At 42.0% G+C, this 23,207-nt stretch overlaps 2 protein-coding genes across 3 annotated transcripts; both read left to right on the top strand.

The window, feature by feature from the left end:
- The first annotated feature begins 1,297 nt into the window (after positions 1 to 1,297).
- Positions 1,298 to 9,571, top strand: lztfl1 (leucine zipper transcription factor-like 1). Of its 2 annotated transcripts, none has more exons than XM_086191092.1 (10): positions 1,298 to 1,585; positions 1,866 to 1,990; positions 2,094 to 2,288; positions 4,379 to 4,433; positions 5,185 to 5,256; positions 5,339 to 5,404; positions 5,499 to 5,576; positions 6,663 to 6,821; positions 6,933 to 7,036; positions 8,634 to 9,571. In XM_086191092.1, the coding sequence occupies exons 1-10, from the start codon at positions 1,583 to 1,585 to the stop codon at positions 8,650 to 8,652; spliced, it is 876 nt and encodes a 291-aa protein (XP_086047218.1). In that variant the 5' UTR covers positions 1,298 to 1,582; the 3' UTR covers positions 8,653 to 9,571. The 2 variants fall into 2 exon arrangements, with proteins under 2 accessions (XP_086047218.1, XP_086047217.1); XM_086191091.1 differs by having other exon boundaries at positions 1,299 to 1,585; positions 6,645 to 6,821; positions 8,634 to 9,568.
- A 5,604-nt stretch (positions 9,572 to 15,175) lies between these two features.
- On the top strand, positions 15,176 to 17,490 carry LOC147241445 (C-C chemokine receptor type 9-like). Its single transcript, XM_086191218.1, has 3 exons — positions 15,176 to 15,221; positions 15,364 to 15,422; positions 16,222 to 17,490. The coding sequence occupies exons 2-3, from the start codon at positions 15,369 to 15,371 to the stop codon at positions 17,275 to 17,277; spliced, it is 1,110 nt and encodes a 369-aa protein (XP_086047344.1). The 5' UTR covers positions 15,176 to 15,221; positions 15,364 to 15,368; the 3' UTR covers positions 17,278 to 17,490.
- The last annotated feature ends 5,717 nt before the right edge of the window (positions 17,491 to 23,207 follow it).

Below are 23,207 nucleotides of genomic sequence, written 5' to 3'. Positions count from 1 at the left end.
TGTTAGCACTGTAGAGGATGTGCTGCTCCAAGTGTGAGTTCTTGAGTCAAGGGGTCTGAGGGTCCACTCTCTGTAACTGATTGAGACAGAGAAATAAAGACAGTCAGAAATCCATCACAGGCCATGCGAACCACCGGCTCAGCGCTAATTCATACAGAGAGTATTTGCAGTTCCAGAGGAAACCAAGATGCAGTCAAAATTGAGCCAGGTTGTTAAATATGACGTGTCGTTCTCCCAGCAGTGTGATTATCATATCCAAAATTTGAGATGTACATTTTTTTTCAATGGAAAAATTAAAGTCTCACGCAGCTAAATAGCGCCATCTGCTGCATACACATAAGCACAGTATATATCTATAGTTGAGTGATGCTAAACCCATTTTGTACATTTTCAGATTGTTGACGTTTTAGTTTTCACTTAATTCCAGATGAATTCTATGTGACTATATAGTCATATGGTTACAGGTGAATTCATGACTTGTTTTTTCTTTCCAGAGTAAGTTAGTTCATGATTGAATTGATTTATTCATTCAAGATTGAGTTTCCCTCTGGGATCAATAAAGTATCTATCTATCTATCTATCTATCTATCTATCTATCTATCTATCTATCTATCTATCTATCTATCTATCCATCTATCTATCTATCTATCTATCTATCTATCTATCTATCTATCTATCTATCTATCCATCTATCTATCTATCTATCTATCTATCTATCTATCTATCTATCTATCTATCTTTCTATCTATCTATCTATCATGATTCGGAGTAAAAATGTGAACTTGTCAGCGAGCAGTTCTAATTTAGGATCAAAATGTCTGACTTTGTTAAAGAAATAATGGGACTGATGTTGTAAACAGCAACATATCAGTAAACAGCATTATGTAAGTATAATCTAGCATTGACACCTGTGCTAAAGAAATGTAGCTTAAACTTATCTGAATATAGAAACGACCATTCCAAGACTTTATAAGTCAACCAAGAACGATGTAGCCCCAGCATATTTTTTGTACAAAGGATCATTGGTTCAATCGCATGTTTCATGTTTTATGAGTGTGTGTTTCCTATTCAACGAAGCACGACATAATTTCACTAAGACAATAAAAACACCACGATATGAGCACACAAATTTAAAAAACTAACTACAAATGCACTGCGTATGTATCGTTACATATATCAACACACCTTATAAAGAAGAGAACATGAAATAAGTTTTAAAAAATGTATGCATAGATTTGGAGTTTCCTTGTTTTACGTAGCTTCCCTGAACGCACCACAAGTAACCAAGGCAATGACGCTATTCTCCGTTACCAAGGCATTCTTACGGCAAACACAAGCTGGATTGCTAGGCTAGCCAATCTGCTAGATAATCTTATAGCTATGATATAACCCTCTTTAACCTTTTGATCAAGTTTAATTTAAAGTACAAGATAACTTAGCACAATAAAACTCTAACACACAGCAGTTAGTTTACAAGTGGTCATCTACGTGGCCTAAAACAGAGGCCGAAGCACCCGTTAGTCCTCTTGATCTGCTCAGTCTACAAGCTAGCTAACTCAGTAGCGTTAGCTCCACAGCCACCATGGTAAGTAACCCTTGCTAGCTGATGATGTTAATGGGCAGCAAGGCCACCTGTTTGCTTCTAGAAGTTAGCATCCTAAACGTACAGCGTTAGCATTGCCTTCTAAATATGGGGCTCGACCTCGAAGATGTTGGCGAACATTATCATGGAGAAAAACCTGGAGAGAACAGGCCCTGTCACCGGGAAATCATAATGAAGTTAGCTAGTCGCTCCTCTGTCCCTGTATATCTGTTATTTTAGTGTCAACTACGTGTTAAATGTGTCTCATTTTGTCCCCTGCTAGGCTGAATTTGGGTGTAATGAACATCATCAGAACGAAGTCATCAATTACATGCGATTTGCACGATCGCAGCGAGTGTTGAGACTCAAGACTGTGGATTCATGCTTTGAAGAGCTTAAAGACAGCAGGTAAATGACCACCCACGACATCCATAGTCTATTCAAGGGAATTATAAAGAGACAGTAGAGGGACTTGAGGTTCAGGTGAATGTATAGTGTGTTTGCGTTGAAGGCTGGTGGAGGAAACCTTCACGGTGGACGAGGTGAGGGATATGCTGGATGGGCTGCAGGCGGTGGTGCGTGGTGAGGTGGAGATGGAGCTCATCAACACAGCCCACACCAATGTGCTGCTGCTCAGACAGCTCTTCGCCCAGGCTGAAAAGTTTTACCTCCGACTGCAGACCGATATCTCAGAGCTGGAGAACAGGTGAGGAGGGAATGATCCAGACTCAGGCTTCCGAGAAACAGACTAAAACAAAAATCTCCCGCTATCATTTGGTAAGAAGGGATGTAATCAAGCTGATGCCCTCTGCAGTAGAAACACACGCACACACAAGACTTCGGAAAGAAAATAAAGATTTTTTGGGTTCTAATGAAATGACAATAGTGTATCATGACTTTGCCTTGAAAACATTTTCATTTTTTGCACCAGAAATTGTGAAAAAGAGAACTAGTTACCTCTTAAAATGCAACATCCATTGAAAAAAAGGCTCCACTTTCTCTAGAGGCCCACTCTCCTGCTCTACATGCAAAAGGATGGTTGTTAAACCACATGCACTCATAGGTTCTGAATTTAACCCTGTTTCTGTTACAGTGGTTAATATGAAACCATAGCTTCTGCCATCCTTTCACCACATTTGAGGGTCAGTTGACTTAAAAAAAAAAAAGGCTATTGAACCATGCTAACATTTGAGCCAACTGATAAAAGTGAGTGGAGTAACTGACGGTACGAGATATCAATGTCTAATCAGAAGTGGAAGAAGCTTCACAGCGTGTCTTCTTAAACACGTCGCTTCTCAATCATGAAATGTTCTTATATATCATATTTTTAATCCTCAGTTGAGTCTTAAAGGCAGGAAGGAGAGCCTGATGACTCTTGAGTTGCTGCTATGTCACAAGCTCAAACATCATTCAGGGCTGGCGGGTAAATGTGGCACAAGTAGCAGAACGACAAGATAAAATCACATTAATCACAATGCACTCTGCACCGTTGGCCTTTTGGCAGGAAATGTAAAGGCTTGTAAGCACAACTGTAGTGAGCTACTATAATAGAGCCACAATGGAGGAAGATTAGATTTACTGAAAATTCAGAATGAATGATTGATGGGAATTTGATTAGTCAATAGAAATATCAAAACTTTAACCATGAAAACTGCTGTGATAAACAAAACTGAATGTCAAAGTTAGTCTTGGTTCATTGGTTCATGAGATGGAGGAATCAAGAGAGTTCACTACCTTTACATCATCTGATGATGCCATAATGGATGTAGTAGCCCATATTTGCCTTGTTGACTTTAAAATGGTTATTATTCTGAAGGAGAGTCTTTTGTTTTGTTTTGCTGCTACAAAATGGAGAGTAAAGATGAGCGAAAACAACATGAGACTATCAGTGGCAGCTATCGGCTAAAAGATTATTTTGACATTGGCATCGATATCAGCCCAGAATTTCATAATCGGTTAAAGATAACTCTACATGTGACAGGAAAAAGTCTTCAGACTGACACAAACTCATTTTGTTAACCAGTTTGATCCTTGTAAAGCATTCTGTACATTAGACTAGAGTCACTTGTCTGTGATATTCAGATAAACCTCACCTAAGTTGTGACCTCTGTTACCTCTCACTTTCTTAAAACACTTTACATGTTTTTGCAAAAAAAAAAAAAAGTTCTGTTGTTTGTAATGCAAAAGTGGGTGGCTAAATAAACCCTTGAAGCTGTATTCTGTAGGGTTCAGCCCTACGTGACTGACACGGTGTCTAAAACAAAGAGTACGCCCCGTGTGTGAGTCTACGTGCCTTCGGCTGCTTTTTAAAACCACATTTCAGGCTTTTCAGGGAGCTCTTGAGTTCACCACAAGCATGTAGGGAGATAATAAGAGCTGAACTGCCATCAAAAACAAGGGTGTTTATTCTCGCTGCCAAACACACGTAACAGCTGCATAGCACAGTGACCGAGATGCCAAAAAACCCCATCAGCATTAAAGCAAAGTGTCAACAGTTGTGTTAGGTGATGGTGCAGCTTATCAGTTTCCCCCTCTGCAGTAATTCTGATTAAAAGATTAAATCAACCTAAAAAATTGTTGATTTTTTTTTTAAGAGCATAGTGATTCATATGAACATTGCTGAGCCCCTTGAGGTGAGCTAAGATAAAATATAATAGCGAGACTATCTGGTACTCAACAGACACATTCTTGCGCTACCAGAAATTTGAATAAATATGTAAGTATTTTTGCATTGAGGGGCTCCCTGTTTTTCATGCCTCTGTTCTTTTTCTTGCTCTTTTTTTAACTTCTCTACAGAGAGCTGTTGGAACAAGTGGCTGAATTTGAGAAGACTGACTTTAAAACTGATAAGGTGAGTCGACGATACCCTCGACCTTAACACGTAGTCGATCATGTCAAGGAAGAACTATTCACACCCGCAAAGAATTCAGCGCCCAGAGAACTGCGCACGTCACGGCTGTCTGGCTTTTACACCTAGCCGTGCAGTTCAGAAGAAGAGATCAGCGATGATGAGGTATTTGGATTGAAAAACAAATCAGTGTTGTAGTCCCCATCGTTTCAATGAGGTTTGGCGGTTCACTCAGAAGCTGCCGTGTGTGACCAGATGGCTAGAAAAAGTGGGAATGCGATGAAGGCCGCGTGTTGGATGGCGTTTTAATGTTCAGCCGCTGGTAGATGAAAAGCCCTCAAGCTTTTCTTCACCTTCACAGTTGCTTTTGTGACAACATGATTGAAATATCTTCACAGCGACTGTTACAGTCACTTCCTGAGAGCCTCCTTGACACCTGGAGGCCTGTTACCATGGTAACTTGAGCAAACTTCACACTGATTTCCCCTTTGGTGGGGTGGGGTCTACAAGAACAACATACAAGAACAGTACAAAGATAAATTCAAACAAGACAAAAGTACTCGAATCAACAATAAATGCAGGTATCGCTCCCCTCCGTCTCAGCACTACTGCTGTGTTGCATTGTGGGAATGTTTTATCAGTGTAGTGTCGTTGCTTACGTACTTAAACATTCCGCCAGTATTGGTATACACAACATTATCATTTCCATAAAATAGGAGCTGTGCCATCATCCCTTTATTTCCTTTGTTCCCAGATTAACCAAGAACCAAGCAAACCTAAGTTAGCGCCGCTGAATGAGGGTGGAGTCTCTGAACTTCTCAACAAGGTAAAGAGATCTACTAGAACACATGTTGACTGAGTCTTCATTGAACTCGTGTCACACTCACATTCTCCTCTAAATACCTCAGGAAATAGCAAGATTACAGGAAGAAAATGATAAACTCAGAACCAGACTGCGCACACTAGAAACCCAGGTACAGATTAGCATTCCTGCTTTGATTGACTGATTTTTCTCCATCCTTCCAGTAATTGATGTTACTTACTCTAAATTCTTTTGAATGACACCAGGCAATGAGTGCACTAGATGAGAAAACCAAGGCCGAGAGAGCTCTGAAAGACCTCCAGAGGGTACAAGGGGAACAGCAGGTACTGTGCCGCATTTGACTCTCTCACCATCGGGTGTGTCGCTCTGTTTCCTTTCCATTTGAAAGGAAACCAATTATGCTCATCGACAACTCTACATTATTTTTCCGCTTGATTTTTTGACAGTCAGCAGGATTACATAGAACCTTGTTGAAAACAGAACGTTTTTTTTTTAAACATTCCAAGGTACGTTTGCCAGGAAATGTTCCGTGAACCTTTTTCAAAACAAAGTCAAACTCTATGTCACGTATGATGGTTTCAGTCACAGAGTTGCATATTTTGGAAGATGTTCGATTGCATTGATGCAAATATGCAATTGCCAAGTGCGAGTTTAGTTTATTTTATGCTGGCATCATCAATTAATCCTGTCTTAAACAAGCGCCTGTCTCTTTGAAGAGCCCACCTCCTTCTGATTGGCTGACGTATGGAAGCCTGTGGAGGGGCAGCACCCCTGTAGAGCTGAACCTGACATCCCTGACATTCTGACATCAGCCAAACGCAAATTTAGAAGAATATATAAAGAAAGCTGACGTCGTTTTCCGCCGCAGCAACTCATGCGTGTGTGAACTGCCGCTGTAGGAACTGAAGAATCCAAATTTCACTTCAGAACTTTGCGACAGTGTGTTTCTCTTCTGCCTCTCTTACACTGTCATCAATTTTGCGAGCCTGGAATTTGTATCGCGACTGCAGGCATCACCAGATAATTACATCATCTCACAAATATAAATAAAATAGAATTAGTTTACTTTTTATGTTCTTGTCACATTCGTTTACTTCAATATTTGAAACTTCTGTCCCCATAAATGCCCAAAGGAAGTGTAACATTATGGACAGAAAAAATTAGGAAGCATAATCGCTCCCCTTCATTTCTTATTTTTTTTCAAACCTCTACATTTTTCATTTTCATGTGAACAGTCACTTTTATGTGTTTGTTAACTGCTAACTGGGACCTCTGCTGGTACGTATCTGCTTCGATGTTGCTCTCGTGTGTCGGCGTGATCAGTGACGAGTGCGTAGACTCCGTAGGAGGCTTAGTTATCAAGCTAACGCGAGTGTGTCGATCCCTCGAAGCTAACTGCTCACACCCAGGAGATCAACAGTCTGGAGGACACGGTCGCAGCTCTGAAGGAGGACTATGAAAGGTCTCTGAGCATCAACGCTGCTTCCCAGAAGGATCTTCAGGAGAACCTGATCTCGGCCAAACATGAGCTTCTGAGAGTGCAGGAGCAGCTGGCCTTGGCAGAGAAGGTGCGTTGCCATCTTTTCATCCTGCGACCCTACACCAACAACAGGAAAGTTACTGAGATGTGTTAAGATCTTTTTGTGAGTGTGTTTTTTTATGTTTTTGTTTCTTTGCAGGAATTGGAGAAAAAATTCCAGCAAACTGCCGCCTACCGCAACATGAAGGAGATCCTAACTAAGAAGAATGAGCAGATCAAAGATATTCGAAAACGACTGCAGAGGTGAGCGTTCCTCCCAAAACGAGACTCACAGTCTTCACAGGAACCAGGCGCCAAGTTCTTCTCCTGATCAGACTTGGGAAGGATCTGGTTGACCTACAAGAAGGAGTGCATCCAAGTGTTGCCACCAGGTGGCACTATAAAAAAAACCTGCCCCCAGAGCCGTAAATAGAGAGAGTTTGGCAAACTCTAACCGTGGGCGCCATGTTTGCTACCAACACCAGATGAATCTACAACGCAACTATGTGGGGCAGATATGCTGTGTTGATATGAATCGCTCATCTTCACCATTAATAAGCCCATAAATGTCATTGTCAACTTCGGTCATTATGTAAAAGGCCCTCACTTGAATAACCCAGCATCTATAAATATCATAAATGAGCCTGTAAAATGCATTGTAGCCCAGTCGCTCAATCAACCACAAAGCTGTTTAACGCCTCCTTAGTCTCCCGTGTTCATCCATCGCCAAAAAAAGATTCACTTTAAAAAATGATGACTCAGTTATAGTTCAAATTAACCTAGTTTTAGTCATACTGTTACTTATTGTTAGTGTTATCCTTAGTATTGTCATTATTAACTCGCATAAACCCTTCCCAAGACGATGTGTGATTCCGATTCAAAAAATATCTCCATAGGCTAACCCTCCCAAGAAAACCACGCAGTTGGATCAACTGATAACGCATTCAGATTTATAGATTCAAGACAGCGCAGGTTTTGATTGTTTTGCAGGGGAAAACATGGTGCAGTGATATTCTCAGCCAGTGTGATATACAAACAGATCAAGCTTGTTTTCTATAGCCTGCTTATGAGCACAGATAAATACGCTTGGCTTCCTACATCGACATTATTTACACACACACACACACTTGTTTTCACAGTATGAAGCATCCGACTTGCAGTTGGTGATTGAGATAAGATAAGTTGAATTCAAGTCATGACGGTAGCTCCGAGTTTCCGAAGCATTTACTGGATGACTAGCTCGCTAGCTTAAGGCTATCATAAAGCTTGGCCACCTTAATTCAGCATTCATTTCTGAAGCGGTGTTGGGAGTTTTTGAGAGCACCATATGAATCAGTGATGACGTGACTTGATTTTTCCAATGTAAATTCTTGACAAAAGTCAAAAGATGGAAGTTAACGTGCACCTCCCGCGACAGGGAGAAATCATTTGGTGTCCCGTGTTTTCTCCCAGCCTTCAGCTCCCATAACCTCCTCTGTTTTTTAAACTGCGCAGTTTGGCATTTTTTGGTGGAAGTTGATTGTTGATCATTTATTAAAGCTGAAATTTGATCTCTGATATTCACTTTGCTTTGCGCATCATTGGATAAATACCGGTTAATGGTAGCGATCATGGCGCCCATAAAACACGTGACCGCCTCTGAACCAATCCCGTGACAGAACTGATGTGCACGTTGGAACCTCGAGTTGGCCGAACTCTCTCTCTCTCTCTCTCTGTATGGCTCTGCCCACCCAAAATGTTATGGATTCTCCTTTAGCACCACCTTTGGTGAAAGTCAGCTTTGTAGTTTTTGCAAAATGCGTGAAGGGGGATTATTGCTCCATTTGGTTCTGTTCTAACTTCAGATTTGTGTCTGTTGCAGATACGAACCCAATGAATGAGTTCCGCCAGAAGATCTGCTCAAACAGACGTCCAGGTACTGAGACAGGACCAACGTGTACGACTGGGGTTTGGACAAGGAACCAAAGGACAGACAAAAAAAAAGCACCTTCATGAGGATTTGTTTATTCACACTTTATCTGGCATCTTCGGTAGTTTGGTTTGATGTTAGGAGGAGGGGAGGTTACACGCAACCGGAGTAGTGATCAATAGAAGCCTTCTTCAGCTCTCGTACAGTAGCTAGCAGACGCCCCTCTCTGCCCTATGCAAAGACTTCACCGTCCCCGTTTGAAGAGGCCTTGTCTGTCTGCTGAATTGGAAAAATACTGGCTGCCTGAAGCTTTGTCCCAGGTTATTGATTATTGCTATTCCACTGATCAGTCATAATTTTAGTCATTTTAGTCTCCAGTACGTTATTGCATTCAGCATTAATCTGATTTTCGTGAACCACTTCAAAATCATGTTTCAGTTTTGCTTTAATTTGCTACCCAAACTATTCTACTACTATTCTCACCAAGTTATTTGCGGTAATCTGACTTTCTGTGAAAGTGTGATTATTGAAAATAAATCAGTTGCGTATTTAATGACAGGAATCATTGTCTAGAACACTTTCCCGACTCCCACAAACAAAGGGCATAGAATATTTTTGTCTGGAAAATGTAACTGCGTATGTTTCGTGCTACTGTGGGTGATGGAGTGTAAGAGGAATTTCAAAACAAATAAATATATACATGATGTTCATGAAGTTATGCTCTCGTAGAGTGAGTTCGATGATGCATCTAACATGTACGACGCTAGGTGTGTGTATCGTGCAAAGTATGAGCTAATAAAAGCTGTCTCCAAGTAAACACAGGGTCATTGTGAGAAGGCGCAGTCAGCAAAGTTGGTCACCATTTCATGCAAATTGAAGATACAATTGAAATTAATTTCATAAATAAATATGACTGAAAACCTGTGGGGGGGGGCAGGTTTGTATTCTGGCATACGCTTACACAAACACACACACACAGAAAGTTAAAGGAGGAGGCTGAATTACAGAAATATTCATCTGAAGAATCATAACATCATCACCTTCATTTAGATACCTTTGTAGTTTCATGAAAAAAACTTTCCCTTTCTCTCCAGAATTGCGTCGTGTGGAGTTATCAGACAGGACCCTCACAGAGCGAGGAGCCACGGTCGCTTGCTCATCAGAAACTTCACTGCGGTGTTTAGATTTATTTATAAACCGGCACATCTCAGGAATCGGGCTGCACGGTGGTGCAGTGGTCAGCACTGTGGCCTCACAGCAAGAAGGTTCTGGGTTCGAGCCCCGGCTCCAGCACAGGATCTTTCTGTGTGGAGTCTCCATGTTCTCCCTGTTCCTGTGTGGGTTCTCTCTGGTACTCCAGCTTCCTCCCACAGTCCAAAGACATCAAGAGGGGACGAGGCTGATTGATACTCTAAATTGACTGTAGGTGTGACTGTGAGTGTGAATGGTTGTTCGTCTCTGTATGTTGGCCCTGTGATGGACTGGCGACCTGTCCAGGGTGAACCCTGCCTCTCGCCCGAAGACGCTGGGATAGGCTCCAGCCCCCCCGAGAGCCTTACTAGTAAGGAATAAGCGGAAGACGACGATGATGGATGGATGGATCTCAGGAATCTCCAGAGCACCGTGATAGTGTAATAACTTTGCCTCAAACGTCCACTGAGACCCTCTGATGACCTTAAAATATTACGCTGGATGAAGGGTCAAGATCCCCGACGAGCAGACTTCCTGGAGCCGTACGGCCCGTAACCTGTTATTTTGAGCTTCTTCCGATGAGTCAAACCAGATGAAGGATCTTTTTTGGGGGGCGCTGCATTCATTTGGAGCGGAATTGCTGTTACGACACTGTCGATTGGTTCAGGGCAGCAAAATGCTGAATCATAGAGATGGAGTGTTCAGATCAGCCACTGCTGCGCGTAGTCGCGCGCGCCGTTCTAGCAATTTGAAGTGGCAGCAATTTCACATTAAAAACTGCGCCTTGCTCTAATTCTAATATCATGTATGTGTTGTGTATTTATGACAGTGAATCGACATGTGCGTGAGAGCAGCTGCTGTGGGAAGCTCAGCAGTATTTCAGACACAAATGCAAATGAGCAACAGTTAGTCAGGTCTATCGTTGCGCGAAATAAATCACAACCGGTGGGTACGCAGGAAGTGGTGACTGGTCTCAGCACTCAATCCTGCTCACGCTGAAAGCGACACCAGTGACAGTGCTTTCCCACAGTATGCGTTTTAACTACTGTTGTAACGCACGCCAGAGCGGTGTACCCATTCTTCGCTGCTTCCTGCGCACTGGCGAGGCATCAAAGGGGTTTTCTCAGTTTCACGAATGCGACACGAAGGTCTGTTGTTCTTCAGAACCGTCCAGTTTTGCTTGTGAGAAATGACGTACGTTTCAAAAGGGCTTCTGAGTATAAAGTCATCTCATGGGTGCTGTTTTAGGAAAACATTGCAAAAGTTACTGCCTTCTTGGTTTTGGCGTTTTCTTACTTAAAGTGTACCAAAAACGCACGCACACACACACACACACACACACACACACACACACACACACACGAACTTAGAAAAAATAAAGAAACATAATGATATGATTGACATCTCAGTGGCTGCAGCTTTTTTTGTTTCTTTGTTTTTTGGATAGATCTCATTTGTTTATAATGTACATTCATACCTTTTGTATTACCTCTGTGAACGGCCCAAGTGAAAGAACCAAGCCAGGCTGACGGGTTGATGAGTGACCGGACTGACGTACTACAAAGTATTTAGCCGGCGAAGAAACACTCTGTCTTTCTCTTTTCTCTAGCTGTGAGAACGTTAACCTGGATCGACCTGGAATACTTAAGAAGTACAAGGATTTATTCATGAAAGTTTGATTCAAAGAAACCAAAGTTTCGATCTCCTAAGCCGTATGAGTTGGTCTGTCTATCTCCGCTCTTTTCGATTGCTTTATGTGTCTGAGAATCGACTCAGATTTGGCTCAAATGTCCACTGGGACTTGAGGATGAACTGAAAAAGATGGCAGCGATCAAAGGTCGCCGTCGCCTCACCCGTGTGTGACATCTGTTCCATTCTTAGCAGCATGATATTTATGAAATATCTTGAGGGACTGTTGACAAATTCACCACAAACATCTGCTGGGACGTGAGGATGAGCTGATGGGGGGGGGGGGGGTCAAAGGTCACTTTCACCTCGAATGAACACCATATCTCAGGAAAAACCTTGAGGAAATGTTTTCAAATACAGTACAAAAATGGTCAAAGGTCAATGTTTACCAAAGCGAACTCAGCCAATCTCAACGTAAGCGCGCGTGGATCTGCTGGGTTGGGTGAATTTCAGCCTCAAAAATCTTGCCGAAACGTAAACAAACACCACTGAAAACGTGACTTCTGTCCATGCGCAGGCAATAAAGACACTGCGAAATGTCTCTGCCTTTACTTCATCTGTTGCCAACAAGACGCATCTTTGCGAGACAGAGGGGAATGACCTGAATAAAGGGTTACATGCACACCTACGTGAAACCTGTTTATTTTATTCAGTGCCATTTGATTTTTGTTCATTTCTAAAAGAAATCTACCTTTGATATACAATAAGTATGTCGTATCCTCCTTTTACGCAGACATGAACACAGTCCTTCACTGCTTGGTGGTGGTGCGTGAGTGAAAGCTTTCGGTCTGCCACGCTCCTCAGCACCTTGTTCCGGGAAGGAACAACTCATCTGATCATTACACAGCTGTTTCCCTGGGCCCTGCTTCAGTGCAAACTGAGAAACGCAAACACAAACCTTCTGCTACGTGCATTTAATGCACGTTAAGACAGAAAATCTCCATGACAGGTTGGGAAGTGAAACTGAAGGTAGCTGTTCAGCTATAGAGGACAGGCTGTCAAGTGGTAAAAATAAAAAAAAAAACAGGCCCTTGTGGGAGAACCACCCAATCACAGGAAAAACCAGAAGACTAAAAACACGTCCTTTGACTCATTGCGAGCTTCGTTCCACCTCATTCATGTAAATATCTATCAATTCCTTTCGGTGTTTTTGTTGGGGGGGGGCGGGGGTTCATAAATATATGAGCGTGTTTTGTTATTGAGTGGAGACTTTTGTCGTTCCGTTCATTTACTTTTACACCAACGCTGGTATCCAGTATCCCTGGACAGGACTCGTGGTCCCGGTGGGAGCTCATGTATGTCTTCCTGGTGTATCCTGAGTCCTCGTTTGACCACATATGGGGGACATCCAGAAAACTCAAGTCTGTAGTCTCCAGAGAGAAATGAGATACTGCAGCTCTGACTTCTGAACTTCGTCCATCATTTGTTTACTCGATTGTTACTGGCACCTTTCTTATTGTGCAATTTTTAACCCTTAGTTCTGCTGCTTGTTGCTGTCCGTCTGTTGCTGTTTTATCATGTTGCGGCTACTTAATGGCGTTCGTATGTTTTTCTGTAAGTCTTACTTGGCGTTTTAATGTTTTGAATCCTTTTTTTTTTTAAATTCTGTGCTCAAATAGTTTTGTTTTGTTGTTCAGACTTAATGTCTTCTAATACTAAATTGTTCTAGTTGAAGAACTTTGGGCCGCATCTTTCCCTCAAACGTGCCATATAATCGTTTTTACATGATTTTAGAATAACTTAGTAGTCTGATACTGAAATGACTACATTGGTGTTCGCTGTGTATGATGTCATAGAGTGCAGCACAGGGGTCACAAGGGTCAAACTTGGGTGAAACAACAAAGTAAATACGTAGCTTTAGAAAGAAGCAGACCTCAAAAATATGATCAGCTCAAACTGACTTGGTGATTTTATTATTTTTTTTATTTTTTTGGATGCAAGATGCTAGGAATTGAAGTTGAGTGTCTCCCGGCTTCAGCTTCATTCTTAGCACGTGTAGTCGTGTTGTATCATGGATTCTTTTTATAGGGTGAAATTGTGTATCGGCTAACGCTGATGCGCTATCGTGGATTTGTTTCAACAGTGAGACTTCTGCTTTGAGATTTCAATTTTGAGGCTAAAAAGTGAAGAGAGTCACTTTTCGCACAGAACGGCTTCTGAAATTGCTCACCTCCCCCGGTGACCGTGTCAATATGACAATATGAGCAAGATACTGAGCACCTGATGGCTCCTGAAGGCCCTGCGATGGACTGGTGACCCGTCCTGGGCGAACCCGCCTCTCACCCAATGTCAACTGGGATAGACTCCAGCCGCCCCCCCACCCCCACCCCCCCATAACCATTAATAGATAAGAAGCATGGAAAATGGATGGATGGATGCTGCAGTTTCACGACCATACAGTAACAACAGACAACAATTAGAACATTGAAACAGCAAATCTGCTCTCTCTCTCTCTCTGTATCTATCTGTCTGTCTATCTGTCTACCTATCTATCTACCTATCTATCTATCATCTACCTATCTACCTATCTATCTATCTGTCTACCTATCTATCTATCTATCTATCTATCTATCATCTATCTATCTACCTATCTATCTATCTGTCTACCTATCTATCTACCTATATATCTATCTATCTGTCTATCTACCTATATATCTATCTGTCTACCTATCTATCTATCTATCTATCTATCATCTATCTATCTACCTATCTATCTATCTGTCTACCTATCTATCTACCTATATATCTATCTATCTGTCTACCTATCTATCTACCTATCTATCTATCATCTATCTATCTACCTATCTATCTATCTGTCTACCTATCTATCTATCTATCTATCTACCTATCTACCTATCTATCTATCTACCTATCTATCTATATCTATATCTATATCTATATATCTATTTATATATATATATATATATATATATATATGAAAAGTAAGAGGGAGAGCGCAGGTTTTCTGAAAAGATCTGTTTTTATTAAGTGAATATTGTCCCCTTTTCAGATGCACTTTTCACCAGAAATCCCCTGAACCCTCACTGACACTTCTCTCACGCTGTTTGAATTTTTTTTTAAAATGCAGAGCAGCGTTAAGTTACAGTTGCAGCTTCATGGAGATCAAGGACTTTTTAACACGGGGACTCACTGCAAAGAAGGACGGGGGGCCGACAACACGTCAGAGGCGACCACTTACACTCATTTCTGTCCGTAATGACAGCAAATGGTTTTCAGTTTCACTCGTCCATCCTGAGCGTTGGTAAGTTTTCCACCTGTGTACACACAAAAAGTGTCTTTAAAAGTGATCTGAGACTGGATGAAACTCAATCAGCTGTGGAGAGAATGTAGGTGCACTGTTAGTGGTTCAGTCTGACAGCTACAGCTCAGTGACTCCAGTCTTTGTCACAAACTATGAAGAGATGACATATTAAGTTGCATGACATGTTACTGCATATTCTGATATCCAGGTTTAGGGAGAGGGTGCTGCTTCAAAGCCTGCCTGTTGTTCTCTCTCTAGACAGAGACAGAGCGATCAGCACGTGATCCTGTGGTCAAAGAGAAACCATATAAGCAAGTGAAGATGCATAAGATTGTCAAAAATTACCAAACGGGGTACCAAGACAAACGACTTACTCCTCCACCTCAGCACTGAGAGAGGTAAGTTATTTATTGCATTGCTACCACTCGAGAAAATCTGCAGAGCGCTTTAATGTCCTCACAGCGTCATGCAGACTTCACACAATTAAAAGCATGTATGGTTTGTTGTCTTATCTGAATATCTTTGGGGTTTTATTTGCAGATAACATGGATGATTTATTTTCAACATTTACAACGACAGAAGGTCAATATAACATACCTGTAAGTATGACTTTTAAGACTATTACACGTGAACCTGTGAGAAATTATAAAGCGATAAATGTTATTAAAGGTGTTTCTGGTGGTGCAATTTTTTGAAGTATGATTTTAAGGAATATATGTGTATATATATATATACATATATATATATATATATATATATATATATATATATATATATATATATATATATATATATATATATATATACATCTCCAAACAACTTGTGCAAAAAAATCAGAACTCATTTTTTTCTTGTATGCAATGTATATTTCTAATAGAGTTAAGGCAGCAGTTTTATCTGAGGCAGACACTCAGCTGCAGCGGATAGATTTGTACCAGCATCATATTTTCCATTGTTCGTCTCTCTGCTGTTTATCTCTGCCCTTCATCTAAACTTGACACTTCTTGGTTACAACACCAGCCCCTTTCTAGAGCCCCTCAGGATCGTTTACCCCTCTCACACTTGGAGTGCAGCAGGAAGTTGAGCAGTTGTGTGGTTTCTCCAGCACAGACACAACACCTGTACTGTTTATTTTATTGTGTGTGTGTGTGTGTGTGTGTGTGTGTGTGTGTGTGTGTGTGCGCGTGCGCACACTTTGGTTACTTTGTGCGTCTACGACTGCACTTGATGTCATAGCACCGTGTCCCCGCGAGAAGCGTTGCTGTGAAACCGTGGCAGCAGTTAGCGAGAGAAGAATGACAGGAAGTGAAAACGAAAAAGAAGGGAAAAGAGCAGGTGGTGTGTCTGTTACATGCATCCATCTTTAATGATGCATTTATTTTCTATTCCTGATTGCAGGACGTGGATTATTCAGGTGACTATGACTCTGTGCCACCTGAAAGCCAGGGTTTGTGCATCAGAAGCTGGGTCAGGACGTTTCGAGGCCAGTATGAACCACCGCTCTTCTGGATCATTTTCCTCCTGGGTGCCTTTGGTAACCTGATGGTGGTCTGCATCTATATCACTGTACGCAATCGCCTGAAAACCATGACGGATGTCTACCTGCTCAACCTGGCTGTGGCTGACCTCCTCTTCCTCTGCACACTGCCCTTCTGGGCTGGTGATGCCATCAAAGGATGGCAATTTGGCGTCAATTTGTGCAAAATGGTGTCTGCTGTCTATAAGATCAATTTCTTCAGTAGCATGTTCCTCCTAACTTGCATCAGCGTGGACCGCTATATTGCTATTGTACAAGTAACTAAAGCTCAGAACCTCAAGAAAAAGAGGCTGTTCTACAGTAAACTTGCCTGTCTGGGTGTCTGGTTTGTCTCCACTCTCCTGGCCCTCCCTGAGTTTATCTTCTCTGAGGTAAAGGTGGACCAAAAAGAGATGTCCTTCTGTGTTCCCGTCTACTGGAACAACACAAACAACCAGACTAAGATCCTGGTCCTGTCTTTGCAGATCTGCATGGGCTTCTTCCTGCCTCTTCTTGTCATGATCTTTTGTTACTCTGTTATTATCCGCACGCTTGTGCAGGCTAAGGCTTTTGAAAAGCACAAGGCCCTACGTGTCATCTTCATTGTGGTGTTTGTGTTTGTTGTCTCCCAGCTGCCACACAATAGTCTGCTGATAGTGGAGGCCTCGCAGGCTGCTAACACCACCTTCACCACTTGCGACACCGTAAAATATTTCGATATCGCCGGATTGGTCGCGAAGAGCGTTGCGTACACTCATGCCTGCCTGAATCCATTACTGTATGTGTTTATTGGAGTTCGGTTCAGACAAGACCTCCTGAAGATTATGAAGATGTGTGCTGGTGGTCTGAGCAAAGGGGGGCTCAGTAAAATGCAGGCAGTTCCCAAACGTCCCTTGGCCATGTCAGACACTGACACTACCCCTGCTCTCTCCTTATAAATAACTTGCACAACATCCCAAACCTGGGGGCTCACTGTTTTATCATTTCAACCAAGAAAGCAAAAAAAAAAAGCATGGGAAATTTATAAAAGTTTCATCATCAAGTCAAGGGAGGCATTGTAGAAAATGTACATGTGTAAATACTGTTTTTTTTCAATGTTTTTTTTAATTATTATTACATTTTGTCGGCTATGTATTTGTCGTGTGCTGCTGTAACTAAATAAAACATTTGATTAAATAAGTAGTTTTGATTTTCATAGTGATTGCGATCTTTGATATTCTCCCCTCCACAATGACTTCTCACCACAACAACAAACGAGAGCAGGAAGTAGTTCATGCTGAGTGTGAATGGGTGTTTATACTTAGCCAGCTTTACGTGAGAAAGTAAATGATATCATTGGTCTAACGTATATTTTGTGGTAGGAAACACGCTCAAAAATGTGGCAAATCCACTCCACTGTGTTTTCAGTCTGACTATTTGCCCTGCAGTCGACAGTGACTGCACTCGTAACTGCTGAACCTTGTCAGCCAATGACTCGGCAGTTCTGACAGGTGCCCATTCAGACTGGCACAAAACAAGTTTGCCGCATTAATGTCACAGCGGCTGTCGCTCAGACAGGTCACAGACAGGTGAAAAGTGTTGCGTGACAAACTTTCAGTCTTCAGCCAAGAATTTGCTTTTTGTCTTCAAAAACCAGCGCCTCGAACGCTTGAATGAACGCTGTTCAATGCCATGAAAATACATGGATTTCAACAGATGGTTGCTACTTTTACTTGTCAGGACCCCTGATCTGATAGCACTAAAGGAACAAGATTACTTTTTGTGAAATACTCTCCCTCCTCTGCGCATGGAGGCTAACTGGTACTGGCTAACTGCTAGTTAGCTTAGCACAAAGAATGGCAACAGGTGGGAGGTGTTAGCGTACCTTTGTCAAATACTTTTTTTTTTTTCCCAAAACGGTCTTTGTTGCTTAACATTCAACATGAAAAAAAAAACTATTTAGAATGATAACACATTATAGATTTTGAATTAAATCTATAACCTGAACAACTTGTCTGCATGGTCACAGTCTTTTGGTGGAGCATCTCAAGACTTTGGCGAGCAAAACTTTGTTAATGACTACAGAAGTGACCGCTGCTACTAATCATGGCTGACTTTGTCAGAGAGGATGAGGAGGATTACTGCTGGACAAACCAAGATGCTTAACATGATCTATTTTATGACTTTTGACCGAGGTGTGCTAACATTTCCCACCCGCTGTTGTTCACTATGCTAAGCTAACTAGCAGCCAGATGGTCTCTCATGCAAAGAATGGTCTCTATCTTAGTGTTTGGCTTTAGTAGGATGCCAAATAAACATATTTCCCCCAATATTGGTGTGTTTCTTTCAGTAAGAGTGTTAAGAGCAAACAGTTGGCGGATAGGTTTTCTGTTGTGTCAGATGGGTCAGATAATAAAATCTGTGCTGCACGTCCACTTTGACATCACAACACAATAGAAATGGCTGATGTAGACATCAGATAAATCTGGTGTCTTTTTTGTGTGTGTGTGTGTGTGTGTGTGTTGCAAAAGTGCTTGATGTCATATTCATGCTGTCAAAGATCAAGTGTGTAAATCACAGTTTCGCATTCGTTGCATTTGGTTGGGTGGTTGCTGCCTACCTGCTGAATTCAGGTGAGACCATCGCTGAATTACTTTATTTTTCTTCTTCTCACGACAGGAAGCCATCAGTCTCGTCAACGAAAACATGCTTCTGTTCGGCTGGAAAGGCCTCAGCTTTGCAGTCAAGCCTTTGAAGGTCCACCCAACACACAGCAACCAGTTTACTCAGAGATAATACAACTAACCACCATCCTGTAAATTTGCAATATGATCTAGAGACATTTCTTAGTTTTTAAAAAAAAATCTAAACTGCAAATGCATCTTTTTGGATTCCACTGTTGGGCAATGTATAGGTCATAATAGGAAGATGTGCCTCTCACGCCCTACGAAAAAGAAGAAACTGTGTCTTATTCTTTAATCTTTTTGACTCATAACGCTGTACCAGATAGATAAGCTCAACAGCTGCAATTCACCTTATGACAAGAAAAAAACAACAACAACAAAAAATGCCAACACCGATCATCCGAGTATTTAAGTTGATCCATATCTTTGATTTAAATAACGTCTGAGTAGAACACAAGATGCTTTAACAACCAATCAGCGACTTAGAATGTGACACCATTCTGCACAAAGCTAACAAGGCGCTAATCTTACATCAGTTTCAAAGCTCCTCTCGTCACTTTGTTTCCTGCACAGTTGCGTTTTGTACAGCAGGCACAGAATCAGTGTGGTTCAAGCCAAAAAAAATCAGCAGAAATCCTACAGTACAAGAAGACATAAGAAGGTATTACAACAACCCATCAGGCCAATTTGTCAGCTTAGTGTCAATGTTCTGGTGTAAAGACTGTTTGGTTGTGATGCTGCGTCATTATTTTAGTTTATTGTGCTCAGAATTTATTGGTTGTTGGAGATACATGTGTGTGTCTATGTGTTTTGTGGTCGGGAAGCTGCTGGTATGGCATTCTTGAATCTCCCCTGTTGGAGATATTAGGTTTGTGCCTCTGGCAGTTAAGATTAGCATCAGAAATCATAGTTTTTGGCATGCGTGAGTAGTTATTGTACTCTGTGGAGTAATATTGCTAGTATTTCCCTGCAGAAGATGTATTGGATCTTTGAAACTATACCAGATATTTTACGCAGCAGGGATCCAGAAACAGTTGACACTTCCTACACTCGACTCTTTCATCAAACGTTACTATGCGTAAACTTGCTCTTACTCATCCTGACTTTTTTTAAAAGTGCAATTTAGCTCTAAAGACAGCAAACAAAGTCTGATTTGTAACTCCTTGCTCCTGAGATCGATTGTGTTCCTCTTTTAAATGTGAGGAACCGGGAGTTGCAAATCAGTCTTCGTTTCCCGCTTGTTCGACGAATTTTGGGGCGAAAACAAAGTCAGATGGTGTGAAAGACCATTTCCTGAATGAGGAAAACACTCATCTTTTCAAATAATGAATCCTAACACTTCATCTCCTTCTTGGCTTTTTCAACTTTTCTCTTTTTTAAATCCTAATTATAAATATGCAGATGTTTAACGATATCAACTTGTTACCAAGCTTCTATTTTTGAAGCTCTTACTTCTAAAGTTGAAGGAGGTCTGGAAGGGAATCATGGCTTGATATTGTGGGGTATTCCTTTTGTTATGTCTCCGTATCCCAGAACACATTTTCTTCATGAGCTGGTACCAGCATCAACCACAAGGTGGCGTAGCTTGCACGGCAGACCCAGCCTCTGCTTTACCATTCAGTAAGATATGAAACTACCCCCTCTAGTGGCCAGCTAGTCACGGGCCGAGGTCTTGGTCACAGCGTGGACATCAAGGTAAAACTTCTTGAGGTTTATTTAGTTTGTTTCAATCCCAAAGAGGTGCTAATAGACAGGCAGATTGATTGTATGCTGTGCCACTAATATTCCCTCTTCCTGCTTATTCCACAGCGCTGAAGTGCTGTTTGTAATCACCACTGGGGGAAAGAGGAAAAAGTAAAAAAGTGAGCAGGTCTGGGCTGCGTGGTGAAGAATGCGAAAGACTCACAAGTAGAGCAGCACCTGTGGTTTGGGAACATCCCATCCATCTTTCTGCACAGGGGGAATTGTGTGTGTGTGTGTGTGTGTGTGTGTGTGTGTGTGTGTGTGTGTGTGTGTGTGTGTGTGTGTGTGTGTGAAGGAGATGTAAGAGAAAGAAAGAAGAGGGATATAGGGAGGACGTGGTGGAGCCTGTGAGTAATAGGAGAGGCAGAGGAAACATATGTGACCCAGTGACATTGAGAGCGTTGCAGTCTGGTTGCAACTGGCCTCTGGTCTGGTTCTTGTGGCCCACAAACATCTTTGTGGACACTGGCTACTGTATCCCCAACCAACCCCTGTTAATAAAATCATATTATTTGCCACGTGGAACATATTGGGAACATTTGAAGCATATTTTGAGGGAAACAGTCAAATTATGCACGTAAGATAAGCAGTTGAAAAGAAAAATCCAACCTCCGCACCGCTCCTCCATGTAAAAAGAAATGTAATAGAACTTGGACCTCCACAATTCCAGCCCAAACAGGGAGCCTCTTATCATCCGCCATCACTCCCACAGCTAATATTTCACTTCAGCTCGCAGGCCCACAGAATGAGAGACGTTTCCATTTTATGTCAATCATTTCCAGGCCTGTGTGTTACCTGCGTGGTGATAAGTGTTTGACTGACTGGGTGTGTCGTTAGTCACTGTCCAGCTCCGAGTGACAGCCAGAGATTGACGCGGATGATGAGAGGGAGAGGCCCGGCGCATACGGGGACAACGGAAAGAAAGGAAGAAGAAAAAAGAAAAGAAAATCACAGCTGATGGTGGCGAGGAAACACATTTACACACGTGTGGTGATAAACGCATGAATACACAAAGCAGCAGATTTATCAAACGGGATTATAAAACAAGGCTGCTGTCCGTATAAGGAATCAGACGGGCCTTCATTCGCAAGGGTGAGCTCATTATCCTCACATTGAAGTGTTTCATCCAAAATCTATGACATCATCGCTCATTAAAGAGTCTTTAAAAATATTGATTTGGTTTAAAAAGAAATAGACTTTTTAGGGCCCAAATATTGGGTGGAGTGTGATTCTTTTACTCAGCAGCGGACGCAAATACTGCCCTTCAGTACGGATGTGTTGCCGCTGATGGAAGTTTTCTTTTGTAATTTCAAAAGTTTGATATGAATTCCAACACATCATCTGCAGACGATGATTTACATGTGGATGCCATTCATTATGACTAATATCTAATAATATCCTAATGGCACGCACCCCCAGGGCTATGGTGCTGAACAAAACATGTCTAATGAGTTCATCCAGCTTCTAATAAAACAGCCGAACAATACAAACACAAAATCTAGGCTTCAAAGTCGGAAGGGAAAAAAAAGGAGGACCGCTGTGGCGCTATTGCAGGGGTTTCACACATTGAGCCATGGCTGATATGTGACGACAGCACCTTTCATGCAACCCTTCAAGAAAAATCTAAATGCAGCGATTATAGTTTACCTACCGGTTCAAGTGAAAGATCTCAGAGGCACACAAAGAATATCTTTATCGCAATTTTTGCTTGCAAATTCGTTCGGATTCACGTTCGCCAGCACGTGCTGCAAACAGGTCAAGCACAAGACCACAAAACACGAGCGCACGTCGCAAGTCGCCCTCCAGTCAAGCGAGTGCTTTTCTTCTTGTTCCTATCGATGAATGTTTTAGATTCACAGCGTAGAACGATTTATGCGCACAGTCTGACAGTGGAACGCTGAGAAAGTTTAAATTCTCCGTTCACACTTAAAAATCCGAGTTTAAGGGGCGTTTCTACGCGCGTGGCCGGTGACGTGTGTGAGGGGATATCTGAATGTTTAATAAATGAAAAATAACCAAGCACGTGGAAAAGGCGTATGCATACCCACCACGTCCTCTACCGTTTCCCAAATTAGATCAAGATGCAACCAAATTTGAGTTTGTTCAGATGAGTCACATCAGAGGAGGCGGGAAATTGATTAAAAAATGTAGTGAGGATGTTTGCGAGGGCGATGCAACACTATGTGCTCACCTTTGGTCCCGCCGTGGACTGACCTGGAGAGAGCGTGGGGTGGGGGGTTGTTGTCGGTGGTGGGGGGGCAGGAGGAAACAATACAGCAGTCCAAGGCCAAGCAGTTCAACGTCTGGACATCTCTGGAACATGTTTTCACCCTCACAGCCTCCCTTCTCCTCCAAGAGCAGGCAGTAAGCTGTGAGATGGATGGGCTGAGCGTTGCAAGGTTTCCAAAAGTGAACAGAGCCTGACTGCTGCTCTACCTGAGGAGCAAAAACAAAAGAGCCAT

This window comes from Aulostomus chinensis, chromosome 21 (assembly GCF_037954235.1).
Source record: "Aulostomus chinensis isolate RoL2024-O1b breed Wild chromosome 21, RoL_Achi_v1.0, whole genome shotgun sequence".
Taxonomy (NCBI): domain Eukaryota; kingdom Metazoa; phylum Chordata; class Actinopteri; order Syngnathiformes; family Aulostomidae; genus Aulostomus; species Aulostomus chinensis.
This window is presented reverse-complemented; position numbering and strand designations above follow the sequence as displayed.

What these genes read in the sequence shown, in the direction of transcription:
- LOC147241445 (XM_086191218.1), top strand. Translation starts at nt 15,369, where the DNA reads ATGGATGATTTATTTTCAACATTTACAACGACAGAAGGTCAATATAAC. An exon ending in AAGGTCAATATAACATACCT is followed by an intron (nt 15,423 to 16,221) that starts GTAAGTATGACT and finishes TCCTGATTGCAG; the next exon opens with GACGTGGATTATTCAGGTGA.
- lztfl1 (XM_086191091.1), top strand. An exon ending in CTGACTTTAAAACTGATAAG is followed by an intron (nt 4,434 to 5,184) that starts GTGAGTCGACGA and finishes CTTTGTTCCCAG; the next exon opens with ATTAACCAAGAACCAAGCAA. An exon ending in TGCGCACACTAGAAACCCAG is followed by an intron (nt 5,405 to 5,498) that starts GTACAGATTAGC and finishes GAATGACACCAG; the next exon opens with GCAATGAGTGCACTAGATGA.